This window comes from Formica exsecta, unplaced genomic scaffold (genome assembly GCF_003651465.1).
Source record: "Formica exsecta isolate Colony F162 unplaced genomic scaffold, ASM365146v1 scaffold425, whole genome shotgun sequence".
Lineage (NCBI taxonomy): Eukaryota > Metazoa > Arthropoda > Insecta > Hymenoptera > Formicidae > Formica > Formica exsecta.
Window position 1 is genome coordinate 1,392,818 of NW_021851492.1, and position 17,926 is coordinate 1,410,743.

At 37.5% G+C, this 17,926-nt stretch overlaps 2 protein-coding genes across 9 annotated transcripts in view; one reads left to right on the forward strand and one right to left on the reverse strand.

The window, feature by feature from the left end:
- LOC115240338 (axin) overlaps nt 1–11,237 on the forward strand; it is a 30,480-nt gene extending 19,243 nt beyond the window's left edge. For 2 of the 7 annotated variants that reach the window (XM_029815417.1, XM_029815415.1), the window contains 7 exons: nt 6,968–7,123; nt 7,510–8,314; nt 8,705–8,869; nt 9,071–9,732; nt 9,812–10,128; nt 10,208–10,503; nt 10,588–11,237. In XM_029815417.1, the coding sequence (XP_029671277.1) occupies nt 7,036–7,123; nt 7,510–8,314; nt 8,705–8,869; nt 9,071–9,732; nt 9,812–10,128; nt 10,208–10,503; nt 10,588–10,714 (2,460 nt within the window). In that variant the 5' untranslated portion in view covers nt 6,968–7,035 and the 3' untranslated portion in view covers nt 10,715–11,237. Of the gene's footprint in view, nt 1–4,496; nt 4,955–5,503; nt 5,716–6,027; nt 6,360–6,967; nt 7,124–7,509; nt 8,315–8,704; nt 8,870–9,070; nt 9,733–9,811; nt 10,129–10,207; nt 10,504–10,587 lie in introns of those variants that run through there. The other 5 variants (XM_029815420.1, XM_029815416.1, XM_029815421.1 and 2 more) reach the window with 5 other exon arrangements.
- Nucleotides 11,238–13,650: 2,413 nt separating this feature from the next.
- The window catches only part of LOC115240339 (protein shisa-5-like), a 7,061-nt gene continuing 2,785 nt past the window's right edge, over nt 13,651–17,926 (reverse strand). The window contains exons 2-5 of one of the 2 annotated variants that reach the window (XM_029815424.1): nt 17,581–17,740; nt 17,174–17,304; nt 15,477–15,584; nt 13,651–15,202 (exon numbers count right to left, since the gene is read on the reverse strand). In XM_029815424.1, coding sequence (XP_029671284.1) covers nt 15,114–15,202; nt 15,477–15,584; nt 17,174–17,304; nt 17,581–17,740 — 488 coding nt within the window. In that variant the 3' untranslated portion in view covers nt 13,651–15,113. Of the gene's footprint in view, nt 15,203–15,476; nt 15,588–17,173; nt 17,305–17,580; nt 17,741–17,926 lie in introns of both variants that reach the window. The other variant, XM_029815423.1, reaches the window with a different exon arrangement.

Here is a 17,926-nt window from a genome sequence, read left to right on the forward strand (position 1 = left end):
GTCGGGACACCCGTTAGAACGCGCAGCGCGGCGCGGCGCGACGAGGAAAGGAAGGGCCCCGGAGACTCTCGAAGCCGCCGCGGCTCGCCGTGCGAGCGAGCGAGGCGTTCCGAAAACCTGTAATTACGGACCCGGCGTACATCAAGCGGTGCCGCCGCCAGCCGCCGGCCGAGGCCTACGTCTTCCGTCTCTCTTTTTATATCCGTTTCTTTTCCCCGCCTTTCTCCTGCCTCGCTCTCGCGCCGCTTCTCCACCGACTCGGTTCCCTCCCCCCGGCTCCTCGTCCATCTCGCAATTCCTCCCCTCCAGGCCCCTTCAGGGCCGTACTGTCGTAAGGGTACGCAAAATGAAATAACTGCTCTTCATTTGAATCCGTTGATTTCTTGCGAACGTCTCTTTATGACGATTTATTAAAAATTGAAGAAAAAATAATGTATTCTAAAAGGATTTATAAGAATAATTGAATTAACTTGTACGAAGATTATAATTAATTTTGTAAACCATTCTTCGTAAAACAATTTGTGACGATATAATTGATCAGTCTATAGATTCCTGATTAGCTTCTGATCCCGAGGATAATCTGTAACGATAGAGGCAATGTCATCGATAGACGTAATGTCATCGACGTTACAGATACTAATTTATTCTTCGACACCTACACACATATCCGCAAACTATATTTAATTTTTGCATTTCTGATTTTTATGCTGGCGGTAGTTTTTGACAGCAAAAGCGAATATAATAATTTATATAGCCGTAAGTAACTGCTTATATATTTATTATATTTCAATCCCAAGGGTGGAAACCCTAAGAACATAAAAGAATCATAGTACGACATTGCTGCCCTCTTTGATCTCTCATTCTTTTCCTCTCCTTCTCTCTTCTATTTCCGAAAGCACCGCCGTACCTGCCCGACTCTTCTTACCTATACGCCTCTTCTCTTTTCGTCGATGCTTTCTCTCGCCGTGTGTCATTCCGTTTCTTCTCTTCTCTGCCGTCTGTTATCAGTGTATCCGCCGTCCTACCTTAAGCTTACTCCGGATAATAGCTCAATCGCGAAATAATAATTAATATTATAATTTTATTATTACATTTAATATTCGATTGCTGAAAAATATAGAAAGGAGAAACTCGCACTCTCTTGGGAGATTCGCTGGAGGAAAGGAACGCGCGTGGTTGATCGCGACGTACAAAAAGCCGGCGTGTCAGCGACTGCATAGAGAGGTGTATCGTCGGATGGCCTTTAAGATTCCTCTTCGTCCGCCGATGCGCGCCTTTCTTCTTCCCGCAGCATCGTTCGCTCGTCCTCGTCTCCCGTTTTTTTGAAAGAATCTTAATCGCTCGCCGCGCGGATAAACGGCCCTCGCGAGATCGTCAGCGACCGGTGTTGCTGGTCGTTCTCGCTTTTAATTCGTTTAAACCTCCGCTTTTTAATCATTTCAATCATTCTAATTGTAGGTATATTTAGCAAAATTTTAATTATATACTTATGCGATAATTCTAATCATTTTTAATCGCATCTCCAAGTTTGCTCTTAACATCTCGCGGTTACAGATTTTTCCCGCACTTTTTTATTCTTTAATTAAATTTTGGAGTCGCTAAGACTACGAAATTTCCGAAAAAGATTCCTTATTTATTATCGCGATAAACGTCATTTAAGTAAGATAAATAAGAGAAAGATATACCCCCTCCTTTCGATAACGGAGATGAGAAATGGATCGCGCGAATATCGAGAGAATTCATAGAGAAACACCGGGGAAAGCAAGCTTCGCGACGAATCACACAGGCAGATCACTCGAGTGGCTTCGGATGAGCAAATCATTTCGCGATGGTCCTCCACGAGACGGTTTCAAAGCGCGTTCTCGACAATCCCATCGTTGCGCATCTCATACGGCGAAAGAGCCCAAAGGGCTCTGTCAATTATCATTTTCCGCTTCCCCCCTGAAATGCTGTCTTTCGCGAGTAGTCGACCGATCGCGCGCGATATGACACGCATTACACCTTTTGGAAAATGCCGTCTCAAGTAATTGATCTCGCGCATTATTTTTTAATTATTATTAAAATATTGCGTAGAATATAATTCATTACACGTTGAACATGTGTACCGTCCCTGAGGATGTAAAGGGAAAGACATATCGTGACGACAGCTGTTTCTCGATCTGTATCCCGATGCACTTATCTTTGACAGTTTGACGCTTAAAAATTATTTATTTTTATATCACATATTTCATAGCCAATCCCTATGCATGTTTGTGAAATCTAATTAGATAACGCGAGCCGCACAAATAGCGATTTACATTCTCGAGTTGACCATAAGAGAGATCCCACAACAATGACATATCTAGACAATGGATCTCCACTTCTTTCGACGCGCACGAATTCCGAGGGGTCGGACACACTCGCCTCGACGCGTTTACCTCGCGCACGTGTCCCGATACAAGCACGGATATCGGCGGTGACCGGAAGCCGCCGCGAATTCCTCGCGTCTGGAATTGAAAGTCACAGGGGTGTGAATTTTAATATCATATCGCGGGAAGAGAAGAGAAACTCTTTTCGCGCGAATGGACACGGGAATTCTCGCGAATTCTTCGCGGCGCATACGGCTTTAACACGCCTCGACGGATCTTAATATTTCGTCGAACGTGTATCCCTTATGCCTTCGCGCGGTATGTTTCGTCCTTTCGTATTCCCAAGCGAGATCCCGCCGACAATGACGTCTTCGTCGTCGGCCACGCGAAACGGACGTGATTTCACGCCGGACCAAACCGCGATTTTATACCCGTGGCCATTTTACTGTAAAATTTTGGCAAGTGAAGCGGATATATTTTAAATTTTATATATTATTATGTAAAGTTATTGAAAAGCACAATTTTTATACATAACGATGAGAAATCAAAAATTGTACGCGAGATATTATTCATAGTTTTAAAAATATAACGTATGAAAATTTCTATGTCACAAATTCTTTTAATTCTTTTACAAAAAGCCTGCAAAATATGTATATTAAAAAATTTGTATTACTATATACATATATATATATATATATTATTTTAGTATAACGTATCTCTCTGTATTATTTTTGCACACAAAATGCGAGTACTTTATACAACTTCCATATTTGCCAAAATGAACGAGAAAATCGCGTAATGATAAAATTACACGATTAAAAAAATATGTAAAAATTCGAAATTTTCGATTCATTATTGTAGACTTTACACCATAACGCGAACGTGTATATGATGCGGAATCATAGCGAATAAAATAATTCTAAAAAGAACTAGCTTTTTTCGCATCACTTATATAACATCTCGCAAAGCGATGAATTGAGAGAAAAACGCAGTCAGATAAGGATATCACGCGTGCAACGCGAGAGTCGTCGAGCCGGAAAAGGTTAATATATTCCCAGTCCTCTGGAAGCGCATGAGGGTTAAGGTCATTAAATGGGACGGCGATGATGGTGGTGGATGTTGGCGGAATATAAGATCACACCGTCCGTAATTCGTTAGCGCGACGCGAACATGATAATTTTAATTTGCACATCTCCCCTTCCCCCCTCCCCGCGTGCTCTCTCCTCTTGATTTATATTTGCCTAATGATATTCTTTATGTAATTATTCGACGGCGCGATAACTTATAATTAAAAGTCGCGAAAGTGAACTATTAGAAGGACGTCGACGAGTTTTCTCCTCCTCGAGGGCAGAGAGGGGGATAAGTTTCGTTAAATCTTACAATTCTATAATATCTCCAGTTACCGATTTGCCCTACGTAAATAAGTCTAAGGGAGGGTATGAATCAAGTTTTTCCTCAACAAAGATTGGGAGGGGATTTGTATATGATTGGCGTTGGGGAGTGATATTGATTATAAAGAAATTATAATGTCTTTAAGAAATTTAACATCGCATGAGATATTTAATTTGTATTTATTTATTTAAAATGTAATGATAAAATTGTCTACTTTTATCTTTCGTGTTTTAGTAAACTGATATAATCTTTATTTTGATCTAATTTGTGATTTCTTTTCGCGTAATTATTTAGTAAAACAGAGTCGACGCTTCAATTTAATGATGTAAATTCGATAGTAAAATTCTGTGGCAAATTTAAAATACTACGTGGTTGTAATTAATTGTAAAGAGATTTAAATGTTTTGTTGATATAAATAATAAAAGAATTTTGACAAAAAAATGCTGTCCCAGCTATCTGCAAGCGCACATCATTTGACAATAGAATGACATGCTCTTGCTAACTGGGTTTTGACAGTTCGAATGACACGTGTTACTATCCTATATTTTATAATATTCTAGTAAATTTAATATGTTAATTTGCATTTACCTTATATACATAAGTGAAAAATGAGTCGCTTTTCTGCATCTTTCCGCGAGATTTGCAAGCGATCGGCAAAATAGATTTTTCCATTTGCCACTGAATTTTATATGCGGTATCGTTTATCGCGCGATAGATGGCGACACCGACTTGATAAGGGTTCGAGAGGGTGGAGAAGAAGGAGAATGGATTGAGTTTCGAGTCGATATTATTACGCGATTTGAAAAATCTTCGCGATTGATAACGTTATCATCGGGATCGGATACGCGGCTTCGTTCGCTTTCCCGGTGGTGGGAGAGAAAATAGGGAGACATGCCGTTTGGCTGTGTGAAAAAAGCGGCGAATAAAGACAGCCGAACGACAACGCGGCCGGCAAGGACGATCGTATGGCGGGACGGGTTGTTTCGCCACCACGAGGGAGAGATTCGTGGACCGAATCGAGAGAAATCCGTCCGTCCGAGAATGAGCGTGGAGATATTCTCAGACAATGAGAGAATGTCCGCGGGAGAATTGATACGACCGGGAAAGCCTCTTAAGTTAATACCTCGCGGCCGCCGTTGCTGACAAACGCTTTTCTCCCTCTTTTCGTCGGGGGATCTCGCGTTTGACTGGTCCAGCTTTCGTTCGAAAAAGAGGTACGGTTGTACAATCAGACCGAAGAATTCGTCGATAATAATCGTTCACCATTGTTTCTAAGAGTATCGTCGTATATATGGATTGTCTGAAGAAATTCTCAAATTTTCTTGGCAGTCGCCAAGAATTTATTTGTACAACATAAATATATATCTTTCTTCTTCCCTCTCACAGACATTAGGAGGCAAATAGATTATAGTGTGAATATATAAAAGAGAATTATATATGTTACACAAAACTGGGTACAAGTATGATATATAGTTGTAATGTACAGCAACAAGTGACATGATGTACACTTCATGTTTATTGAGAAATTCTTTTATAATTTTTCCATGCTGTATATTTTATGATTTTGATTTAATAATGCAATATGTTTATAATCAATCGTATGAAAACAGTTAGTACTAGAGGTAAAAGCTAGAGAGTTTTGGTTCTTTTAGGAATGATATGTGAGAGTGCTTCCCACGAGGCATCTCACTGGAAATCAAAGTCAACGTAGTTCGCAAGGATTCTAGATTCTACCCCTACTCTGCCACGTCGCTATATCAATGTGGCGTCAGTCCTGGTCAGGACGCAGCCTTAGTTCAGTGTGCTTCCAGCAGTGCTATCGAAGGCATCGCAGGCTCAATCTTACAATTTAACAAAGAGATTTTTGCGGTGTTTGCAGTTTATAGGATCGCTCCACTTTTATCAGAATCATAATAGATCCTTGTAGACATAACAAATTTAAAGGCTGCCTGTGTTAGATTCCACCACTAAGATGGTATGTATTCTGATTCTTCTCTTTTGACTCAGGTAAATGTGCAGTGGAGCGAGATGATTCACTATGACAGCTTCTCATTTCATATTTCTTTCCTTGTATGGGTCGGGATCAAATTTCCACACATATTACAGAGTTGTTCCTTCTCTCTCCGATAGCTCCATAATAGCGATATAGCATATTAATATCGAAATTATTAACTTGTAAATTGTTACAAGTCAGTGATATAAATTTATTATATACTTTGTACATCTATATGAATATATATGAAGAATTTCTTTTGAATTTGTATAATTAACATTATATATATGCAGTGCATGTATATAAGTTTTGGTCTTTCAATGTAATTTCATGCTTTAATGTAATGGAAAAACAACAATTGTTAATTAATTATCCATACAAGGATTAATATCCCTTATTCAAACATATAGTTGCACATTTGCCACTTAAATTATGGACCATATGAACCACATTTCTATGCCCTGCCATAACAAAGAGACAGACCCTAGAGGTATAATGGCCCTTTCTTCCACAGATTGCCTCACCTCATAAACCTATTAATATTTTTCCGCTGTATTAGAGCTCGATTTCAGTAATATACAGGATAATAAACTAGCGAGAGATGGATATAGACATTTTCAGGACTGGTAAGAGCATTCAATAGATTGCGTTATAGGTTTTGTGGATCAATACCACACAAAATGGTCTGCGCAACAGACCAATAGGAGTGTGCATATATACATGTATACGCAAAGATGCATCCCTCTGCGCAGCCTGCTAGGAGATGGGCTATAGTTCCTTCGCCACGCTCCACCCTTACAGTTCCTGACAACAGAAAAACCTCCCTTAGCTGTTTAATTGAGAGATATGACTCACCGCAGAGCTCCATCGATCCAGCATCCCAGATTTCCCTTCTTTGTTAGCACGTACCAACTCTCTGCTTCTTCGCAGAGCTATAACTATGTATGAAATCAATAAAATCTTTATATTATTTTCTTGTTTAGTAGATACATTTGCTGCCAATAGAAGTATATAATTTTTCTATTTTTACTTTTATTTGCATATTTCATTTTTCTTTCCATCAAAATTTAGTTTATTAATTATAAAGATAGTTAATCGAATGTGTGAATATATTTTCTGTTTCATTGTAGTTATATAGAATATCTTGGCAGTTATATTTTTATTCAGACACATATTATGTATTGTGTTATAAAAATATAAAATGTTTTAACAGTCAGATTTATATCTGTTTCAGGTTGGGACTAACCATGTCCTCTAAGAGGCATCGCGGGCGAATATTAAGTGTAGATAACAAAATTGTACATGAGGGCCATAATAGATAGGATGAGCGCATCTCGACACAACGAAGCACGTTGCTTCAATGAGAACTCTCCCCGGCCACCAGTGCCAGGTAAGATGAAGCAAACTTAAATTAAAAGACTGCAGGGGATATATACACATGAAAGAAAACCATGTGAGACTGTTAGCTTATATTTTTTTTTTAAATGCGATGGTAGTCCTAAAAACTCATATTCTTTTTGTAAAAAAAACCGAATCTTTTTATAAAATAATTACAAAAAATATTTTTTTTCAAAAAAGATACAATATAAAAATTATTAGATTTTGTTGGTAATTTATGGTTTTTTTTTTCAGTTGCATGGTTGTGAAATCGTCTCCATATAAGAATGTTGTCCCAATAATGTCCAAATTAATTTTAAATGCTGATATATGTTAATTTATGAAGGAAATATACCAACATACTTTGAAACTTATTTCGATAAAATCTCCGTATTTTAGGAGAGGAAACGGGAAACTATGTCAGCCGGATCCGTCCACAGAGTCCCGCTTTGACACCTAGACGTTCTTCTTTCGCGACACCGCACGTCTCCAGCGGTGATTGCGATGTTTCCGCGCCATTGGGATTCGAGCCGGAGGGTTGTTGCGGAACCACTACCATGGAGAGCAATTTGCGTCCCGCTCACGAAAGATGGGCGGACAATCTGCACTCCCTGTTAGAGGATTCGGTGGGTCTGGAGCTATTCAAGAGATACCTGGATGAAGAGGGGCACTTGGATCCGCTCATATTCTGGTTTGCCTGCGAGGGTCTCAAACAACAGGTGGATGTTGGGAAGATCCCGCAGCTAGTGAAGCTCATTCATCAAAGGTTTTTTCGCAAATCTCGGCTAACCATACCGGAGAATGTGATGAAGGAAGCGGATCGGCGGGTCAAGGAGGGTCGCGCCGATCAGAAAGTGTTCGATATCGTGCAGCTGGAAGTCGAGCGGCTCATCAACGAGACGACATATCCCAATTTTTTCAAGTCCGACGTGTACCTCCACTACGTTCAATCCTGCCAGAATACCAATTCGGGCGGTTGCCCAAGCTCGAGTTCGGGCAGTCGCGAGATGTCCATCTCTTGCGGACCGAGTCTATTGCCCACCGTGCACGAAGACAGCGAGTATGTCGACATTATACACAATTCACACTCGGTCGGCGGGACGTCCGGAGAATTAAGGGAGTTAAGATTGACCAAAGATGTCCTGATGGCTACCCAACAAAGTAGAGCAATGGATTTACGACCGAGGCCAGAGGCGTACGCCGGGTAATAATACGCTTTTCTTAAAATCCGAGCCTTATCTTGAATTATCATTTGTTATTTTGTACAGTACGCTTCAAATCAATACTGCGATGAATGCCTTAACAGCGCTATCGTTTCTTTTTGAAGCTTGATGTGATGAAACTTTTGCATAATTTGGATTAAATTTTAAGTTTATATTTTATTATCACCGATTCCCGAGCAATTTTGACATTGCCGGAAGATAAATTCGCTATTTTTTCCCCCTCCCTCGTAATAACGTTTTTTAATAGTTTGTCCAATTACATGTAATTTTTTTTATTTCTACTTTTCTTTTTCTTTTTACAAAGTAATCCCGTTTTTTACTTGCCGTTGACTTAGTTGTTTTTGTTTTGCTGTTTTGCGTGGCACTTGTAGCATTTACTTACAACATGGGACTAGTCCATATCACATGCACGTATCCAGATTGCACGCACAATATTCCTCCTACAATCCAGTATCCAGACAGGATTCTGAGCTTCAGAGTTTGAGCAGTGATGCACGTACTGAAGTGGACAATATGTCCCTCAACGATGGATCCATGTAAGTTTCTTTCGTTTTTTGTTTGTTTTTTTTTTTTTTTTAAATTTTGCATAGTTTTTATTTTGCAAGAGAAAATGGAAAGCGTCTTTAATTTTTATCTTAATTGCATTAAAATATTTCAAATTATTTAATGTTAGATTAACTTAACGTTAATAATATTTTTATTATTAATTCGTATGTATTTGCGACTATCATCTGCAGCGACGGAACGAACAGCGGACAGAGGAGTAAAAAGCAATACGTGAAGCAATCTAGTAGGGCAATCAAAGAAGCCGCGAATATAAATCGCGAATCCATGGTGCATCACGTCGTCCCGCGAACCCAGCGTATGGCGTCCCCGAAACAGATGCCGGCGGAGCAGTTTGCGGAGATGCTCACGCAGAAACTAGAGATTCTGGCGCGAGAGCAAAAAAACCAGGAGAAACTAGACAAATGCTTGCAGCAAGGGAACGATATGTCCATCGGTAACGACGTGTCATTAGAAGCGATGAATGGGGCAACCCACAAGACTCTGGGTGACGCGCCGAAGGAGAAATTGCCCTTGGAGGAGGATAGTAATCAAGCCATCCTCGACGAACATGTGTCTCGCGTCTGGTCGGACCAGACACCGTCAAGAACCCCCAGGCTCTCGCCTGAGAGGAGGCGTCCTACGCACAATTATCCACGATCTTATAAGCAGAGGAAAGAAAAAGATGTGGACTCTACATTCTCAGTGGATAGCGGTAATATCCACGATTTCCAGGATCGCAGCGAGCTTGTCGGGGCTAGTTCCATGAGTTCGCTAGGTTCGCATCTGCCCAAATCTAAATCCGTGCCATCCGATTACGCCGATTCCCTCTACAAGCAGGATCTCTACCTCCAAGGTAAATCAAACAAACGATTCGTTTACACATGTAGAAACCGAATTGTGACCGCTAAAGTAAAACGTTCTCTCGTTTGCAGGTCATGAACAAAGATTCCGAAGGTCGGACATGACAAGACGATCAGCTACAAAGAAATCAATGGCAGAATTAACGGACAGTGGGGTGAGCGTCGTTAGTGACGTACCGCCTTCCATAAATAAAGATATTCGTCTGATACCCCGGTTTAAGGAAGCAGACAAAAAAGTGGATCTGAAACATAGTTGTCGTCACGGCAAGAGGTATGGCTCGCGTAGCGGATCCTTGGAAAGACCAAACAGAGAAACGTGGAGCATGGGCGTACCTGCTCAACCGTTTGTTGCTGACCCGGGAATGCCACCTTTAACACCACCTCACACGGTAAATCAAAATTCCTCTCTTTTATTCCTCTCTTCGCGCGCTTGATAGTAAATGCGTTACAAATGTATATATGTTGCAGGATATTCAATTAGAGGAGACATGTAGGAGACTAAAAGAGGAAAATAGAGTGCGCGCCAGTTGCAAGCAACGACCTACGAACGTTTCGAAACAGATGTACGAGTTCGCGTCACAGAGTCAACCGTACGTTCAGTCCAATCAGTCCACGTTGAGAAAACCGAAACAGGACGCGGGCGATTTTACCATTGTTGTGTTCAGTTTCTGTGACGAGCAGTTCCCATACAGGACAAAGATTCCTGGTCACAATGTCACTTTAAAACAATTTAAGGAGTATCTTCCGAAGAAAGGGAGCTATCGGTAACGTATAACATTACCGCGGCTTTGTTAATAATATTTACTATACTAATTTCACTAATATTATAATTTTTTTCTTTATCGTAGATACTTCTTTAAAACGGAGTGCGAGGACTTGGATATGAAAGTTATACAGGAAGAGATAACGGACGATACCGAGGTTTTGCCATTGTGGGAAGGCAAAGTGATGGCGCAAGTTAAAGCGCTCGAGTAATAGACTGAATAGAAAAAACCGAGCGAGAGAAAAACATGCACGATTTTTAACAAAGTGCCGCAATAAATATCTAAGAGATCCACACACATACACAACACTCGACCGGCAAGTCGATGCGCTCGGTATTTATACATATATACATATTAAGCTTGTCACGCGGCCTCCATTTTTCATAATTGCCTAAGAAAGTAGTTTTAATCAATAGAAAAAGAAATTATCGAATCGAGCAATATCGTTGCACGGATGAACGGCTGCGGAAAGAAAAGAAGAAACGGCCTCATGTTAAACTGTCAATCGAATGTCCTCGGAAGAACGTTGTATTCTTCTTCTTACTGTTTGCTTCCGATTTTTCGTCAAAATCGTTTACACGTATCTGGGCAGAGAAGAGCGTTCTTTTTTTTAATCCTCCCTCTTCGAGATTACTTTATCAACGAATTGACGCAGCTCGTGCGCGACAGCGCTTTATTGTACATAAATTAGTATGTAGTGTGATTTTCACGACAAGACGACGACATTACGTCGGTACAGACTTTGCCAAGCGCAGGATATTCAATTAGAGGAGACATGTAGGAGACTAAAAGAGGAAAATAGAGTGCGCGCCAGTTGCAAGCAACGACCTACAAACGTTTCGAAACAGATGTACGAGTCCGCATCACAGAGTCAACCGTACGTTCAGTCCAATCAGTCCACGTTGAGAAAACCGAAACAGGACGCGGGCGATTTTACCATTGTTGTGTTCAGTTTCTGTGACGAGCAGTTCCCATACAGGACAAAGATTCCTGGTCACAATGTCACTTTAAAACAATTTAAGGAGTATCTTCCGAAGAAAGGGAGCTATCGGTAACGTATAACATTACCGCGGCTTTGTTAATAATATTTACTATACTAATTTCACTAATATTATAATTTTTTTCTTTATCGTAGATACTTCTTTAAAACGGAGTGCGAGGACTTGGATATGAAAGTTATACAGGAAGAGATAACGGACGATACCGAGGTTTTGCCATTGTGGGAAGGCAAAGTGATGGCGCAAGTTAAAGCGCTCGAGTAATAGACTGAATAGAAAAAACCGAGCGAGAGAAAAACATGCACGATTTTTAACAAAGTGCCGCAATAAATATCTAAAAGATCCACACACATACACAACACTCGACCGGCAAGTCGATGCGCTCGGTATTTATACATATATACATATTAAGCTTGTCACGCGGCCTCCATTTTTCATAATTGCCTAAGAAAGTAGTTTTAATCAATAGAAAAAGAAATTATCGAATCGAGCAATATCGTTGCACGGATGAACGGCTGCGGAAAGAAAAGAAGAAACGGCCTCATGTTAAACTGTCAATCGAATGTCCTCGGAAGAACGTTGTATTCTTCTTCTTACTGTTTGCTTCCGATTTTTCGTCAAAATCGTTTACACGTATCTGGGCAGAGAAGAGCGTTCTTTTTTTTAATCCTCCCTCTTCGAGATTACTTTATCAACGAATTGACGCAGCTCGTGCGCGACAGCGCTTTATTGTACATAAATTAGTATGTAGTGTGATTTTCACGACAAGACGACGACATTACGTCGGTACAGACTTTGCCAAGCGAAATTATTTGCCGTAATTCCGTCTGGTTTAGTATCAACGTCACTTTTACGGGTCAGTTTGGGCAAGAACGGCAACAACAGCGAATCGTACCGAATACATTGTGACCGGCTATACAATTTCTTCCTTTCGAATACTTCCCATAGTTCTCCAAACGACTGTACAAAGGTAGTGATCGCGTAATTGATCGCCTTAGTAAGGTCCGCGTAGGCACTAAACTTACATAGGAAAGAGTAATTATAAATTGGCGTCTAAAGTATTACGTGTATTTTACACGAATAAGACATAGCGCGTCTTGTTTAATACACGTAATATATTTTTACGCGATGTGACGTGCAACGTGCAGAATATAAAATTGAAAAAAAAACGTTACGAGAATCATTTTTTTTATTTTTTTTATTTTTTTCCTCCCATATTTTGTTTGCCACTATTATTGTTGATCATAGTCACACATCCGACATTGCAAAACAAGCTCACCAAGTATAGAGCCTAAACATATACATGACGATTTACAGTACATGTTTCCAAAACACGCAATTTTGGCATTGGAACGGCGAACACCGATGGAAAAAAAAAGTAAGAAAAATCATTAGCGTTTAGATTGTAATAATGTATTATCAGGTGCGGAAATAAATGTGCCTTTTTAGTACGGTAAGATCGAAATAAGCCTAAGAAAGAGAAAGAGAGGAAAAGGTTGAAAGATATTTATAAATTGCAGTACAGGGGCCCAATCCTGATGGGAGAAACATTTTGTGTCCAATATTATTAATATATTCCCTCAAAATTGTATCTACACTGATGTATCGACGATTGTCCGCCTCGTATATCGCGGATTCGTCCATAACAGTTTATTTAACCTTTCAGTCTTATCGAAGATTGCTAAGTATCCGGTTTTAGTCTCCGAACGAAGAAGAATCTCCAGTCCGGAGATTTTGCTTTGATGCAGGCGTACGTTACAATTTCATATTCTCGACCGCAATATTTATTTTGTAGACTAATCGCGCTCGCGTTTCATTATGCAACTTTTTTTTAGAAGATGATTTTTCTGGGCAACCTTGGCTGGTCTTATCCCTCTACGTTGCTCAAATTCTGACTCTTGTTACATATTCGAAATTAAAATCTTATCATCTTTGCCTATATAAATATAGACTGTTAGTGAGCTGTCTATCCTATTGCAAAATCAAACGATAAGCGTTTCCAAATGTAACGGGTTTTTGATAAATCACATTCCACGTGAAAGTCGAATCGCCGTCAAATGTTTTATCAAATCCTTTTATATTTATTAATTAATAAATAATCAAAAGATACTAATTAATATTATATTACATATAGTTTTATTTCGGTATATTATTATTTGATATAAATCGATATATTATTATCTGATATATTTAATATAAATCGTGTTATCGATATCTCGATATTTTTACAACAGGCATACAGCAACTGGCATGCAGTCCATTCTTATATAGTCAAAGCTTATATGTATCGTATTCTAAGATAGAGATCGCAGAGTATTGTAAAGATGCTCAATCTATTATTTATCCTTCCGATTTGTAAAACGATAGCGTTATCCAGTTGACCTGTATCTCTAACTCGCATCAAAGAAACTAAAACAAGAGAGATCTACTGAAGTAAAAAGATAAAATTAAAATTTGAGACTGAAAGGATTAAATTGTAACACATATTTAATTGAAAGTACAATGTAAAAAAAAAATGCTCGCCGTTTTTTATCAGATGGCCCTTAAATCGATGGTTCGATTTTGTCGTAATTTGCCGGAGCTCGCTTCCTACGCGTGATCCCTATGGGAAAGCCGGAGGAAAAAACAATAAAACCGTAGAAACGACGTATGTATTGTTTATTTATAAATTCGGTCGATAACGTTTTTTTAATTATATGTAATTGATCATCATCAATATCACACGGACGTTAAAGTGTTCCTGTACCTAATTAATTAATAATTATTATTGTATATCAAAAATATTGAGAGAATAATAATGCGATTTTCACTGAATTAAATGAACACACGCTATATTGTACACGTTCTTCAAGATCTTTCGTCCTATCTGTAATCCTGTACCTGCTGTACATCTACATGATGCAGCTTATATCATCTTTAGAAAACAAGGTAACTTTTTTTTATATAATAATTGATTTTCACGTTTGCATATAATTGAAAAGATAACATCGATATAAGTTATCTCCCATTCGAATCGATTAATTTGATAAAAATTCGTGTGTGACAATGGAATTAATTTTATTTAATATTGGATAAGACCTCAAGAATATTTCAGTATTTTATTAATCTTATATCTCAAATTTGATAACAATAATATATGTCAGTTTTGTACAAAGTTTAATAGAGCCGAATATATATTTCTTTTCTCGTTAGATTCTTATATTGCTGAGAATATTAAAGTTTGTTCTATTTGTATTCTATTTGCGAGGCTTATTAATTATAAAATATTCTTTGAAAATATATTTTTAACAAATATATGTGTAAAAATATATAATAAAATCAAGATATCAAATAATTCTTAGGAAGATCTGTCCAGCAAAAACATATCGTGACTTATGTAAGTGGTAAAAAATTTTACGAGAGTATTTGTAGCTTAATGGACCATTGCGTGAAACGTGCACGGATCATGATTCTGTTTGTGCTATATGACGGCCAAATGAACACAATATATTCCATATTGACATTAGGGCTCAGATTCGATAAGAATTACCCTCGATATGATATGGACAATGATAAGCAACCTTGTAAATATTTTATCGACAATTGTAACCAAGGTAACTATAATCTGGACTGTTACTGATGTGATGGTGGTGGATATGCGGGGTTGTACGGAGCTTGTTTAGCGTACACTTCGGTGCTGTACGGCGGGGGTTGTGGCATTCCTAAAAAATTGAGTAGAAATAATTATATCTGATTATTCCTAGAATTGAAAAAAAATTTACACATTTTTTTTCTGTATCGACATTAATTTTTAGCCAAATAATAATAAAAAAGTCAAGAGACTTTTAAAACATAAAACTGTGGTACGAAATAACAGTTTAGTCTTTTTATAAAGTACCGAATCTCTTTTATGAATCGGCGTTTTATTAAAAAACTTGAATTTATAAAGAACTTGCGATATAATAATACATGTATAAAAATTTTTTGGTCAAATACCTATTGAACTCGTTGGATATGAAATTTGTTGGTTTGGAATTGCTTGACTAGTGTAGCTTGGTGGAAGATTTGCCTGGGGCTGAATTACTTGCACAACAGGTGTCTGAACTTCTGTAACAAGTACTCTTGTAACAAATACAAAGAGATTCTGACCATACGTAAGTTCGTTTCAGAGACAGCAAGCAAATTAGCATTAAAAATTCAAATCAACTAAATAAAAAAAAATAAGAATGTATAATTTAACAAAATTTAATTTTGAATTAAAAAAGAAATATCTCTTCTAATCGATGAAAATTGAAAATCCTTGTGTGTTCTTAAGTATTTTTTCATATTAAACATAATTTATTAAAAAGGGAGGAATGATATATATAAATGGTAATGTGAGCGATGAATTGGATTTATAAAATAATTTAAAATTTTATGAAAAATGTATATATTTTTTAGTATCTTATAATGCTTAATCAAATACACGACCTGCATGTTATTACTACAATATTCGATTAGCGATTCTAAATGCAAGCGAGTTTAATGTTAAATAAATGAGCATAGAGGATTACAAGGAATGTTTACTTGGAATGTTTACTTGGACGCACTCGAAAAGATTTAAATGAATCGATCATGTAGAATAAAATCAAAGATAAAATCTACATACAAAATGTTCCATCAAGTTTGTCCTTAGTGATACCTTAGTGGTACCTTATATTATAACTATATATTTCTAGATAGATTTGCGCACACTCTTCCTCCCTCCCCATAATATAAAAAATAATATTTTATAAAATAAAAACTATTGTATTATATATATATATATATATATATATTATCACACGGATAATATGTGGAACACTTCGTAAGTACATTAGGTACATTTTGGAAGGTTCTTAATGCTATGAGATACAGCCGACAAAAATATCGAAACGAATCTTATACAAAATATTCAGTATCACAATGTAATACAGTTTCAGAGTATGTCAGACTCGGTTTCTACTGTGCGAACTACTTTAGACTTTAAGAGCGAGTTCTCCATGTAAAAATACTTTTATCGAACAAATTACTTTTATTTAATAAAACTCAAAAACTTAATAACTCTTATTGTTAGCAGAAAAATAATCTCTTGCCATAATATAATACTGTCGTTACAAAAAAAATAAAAACATGAATACAATACATGGGCATTCTTACAAGGAGGATTCGCTTAACGATATATATATGTATATATGAGTATATATAAAGGAATGTATAAATTTATATTCCCTATGTGGGAATTATTTCAATGCGAGGTTACATAAAAAGCAGAGGATACAAATAACTGTGAAAAGATCTTTCAAACCCTGACACATGCAAATACTCTTCGCAGGAGGGTGTGTCGGTATGGTATTATGCCATGGCCCTAGATCCTAGAAAGAATGACGATTCCATTACTGGCCAATTAAAAATTCGTCGATACTTGGTTTTATTACTAATATGTTACGATTGCGTTTATCTTCATCACATAAAAATATTTGTAATTTATAATTATTCGGGTATCTCTTAAAGAGTGCTTTTCTACGAAGGCTATTGCTGCTGTCTCTGATCATTCGTTTTATACATAATGAAAAATATTGTATATTATCGAATATATATGATGAATTCAATATTAAGAAAAATCGCGAGTAATGACACAATTAATACAGGAAAAATTCAAGAAAAAGATTTACTTCCATAGACGGTGCCTTGGTGACGACGGCGATACCATGGGCAACAGCTGCAGCAGAGACAAGATATACAACACACTATCAATCCAACTGCTATAGCCGCGACGATTATCACGGGAACAATGATACCGAGTCTGTAAAGGAACATTATATATGCATTAAATGTATGCATCAGACCGTGAGACACTTTCAAAAATAATAATTATATATTATATTATTATATTATTTTATAAATATATACTATATTCTTGTATTATTTTAACGCTCCACACATATATATTGTTTTAGCACTTTATATAAATCATCTAAGGGATTGAGCATTATCTAGAATTAATGCAGCAAGCATCAGGCGCGAGAGAGTTATTTTAAACACTGTGAAAGTATGTTACGAGCGATTATAAAGACTTTACCCGTTTTTCACCGCAAACTCCTCGAAGTCGCAACAATAGGTCCTTTGATCGACTATATCGAAGCAGCAATAAGACTTATCGGACCGATCCAGTAAACCCGGGCATGAAGTAAACGGCTTCTCCCATACGTTCTTATTAGTGCCAAAAGAACAGTCCATCCCTAAAAAATGAGCAGTTCTGACAATACGCATCACAATAATTTTTTACGCACAAGATATTCTTAAAAATATAAAGGCGCCTTTGCGCATACTAACAATGAGCTACTAACTGCTGACAAGATGTTAATCTTCCAATAATTTTAAATAAATTACAATTAATAAAAATATAATTTTTTATGTTATTAATA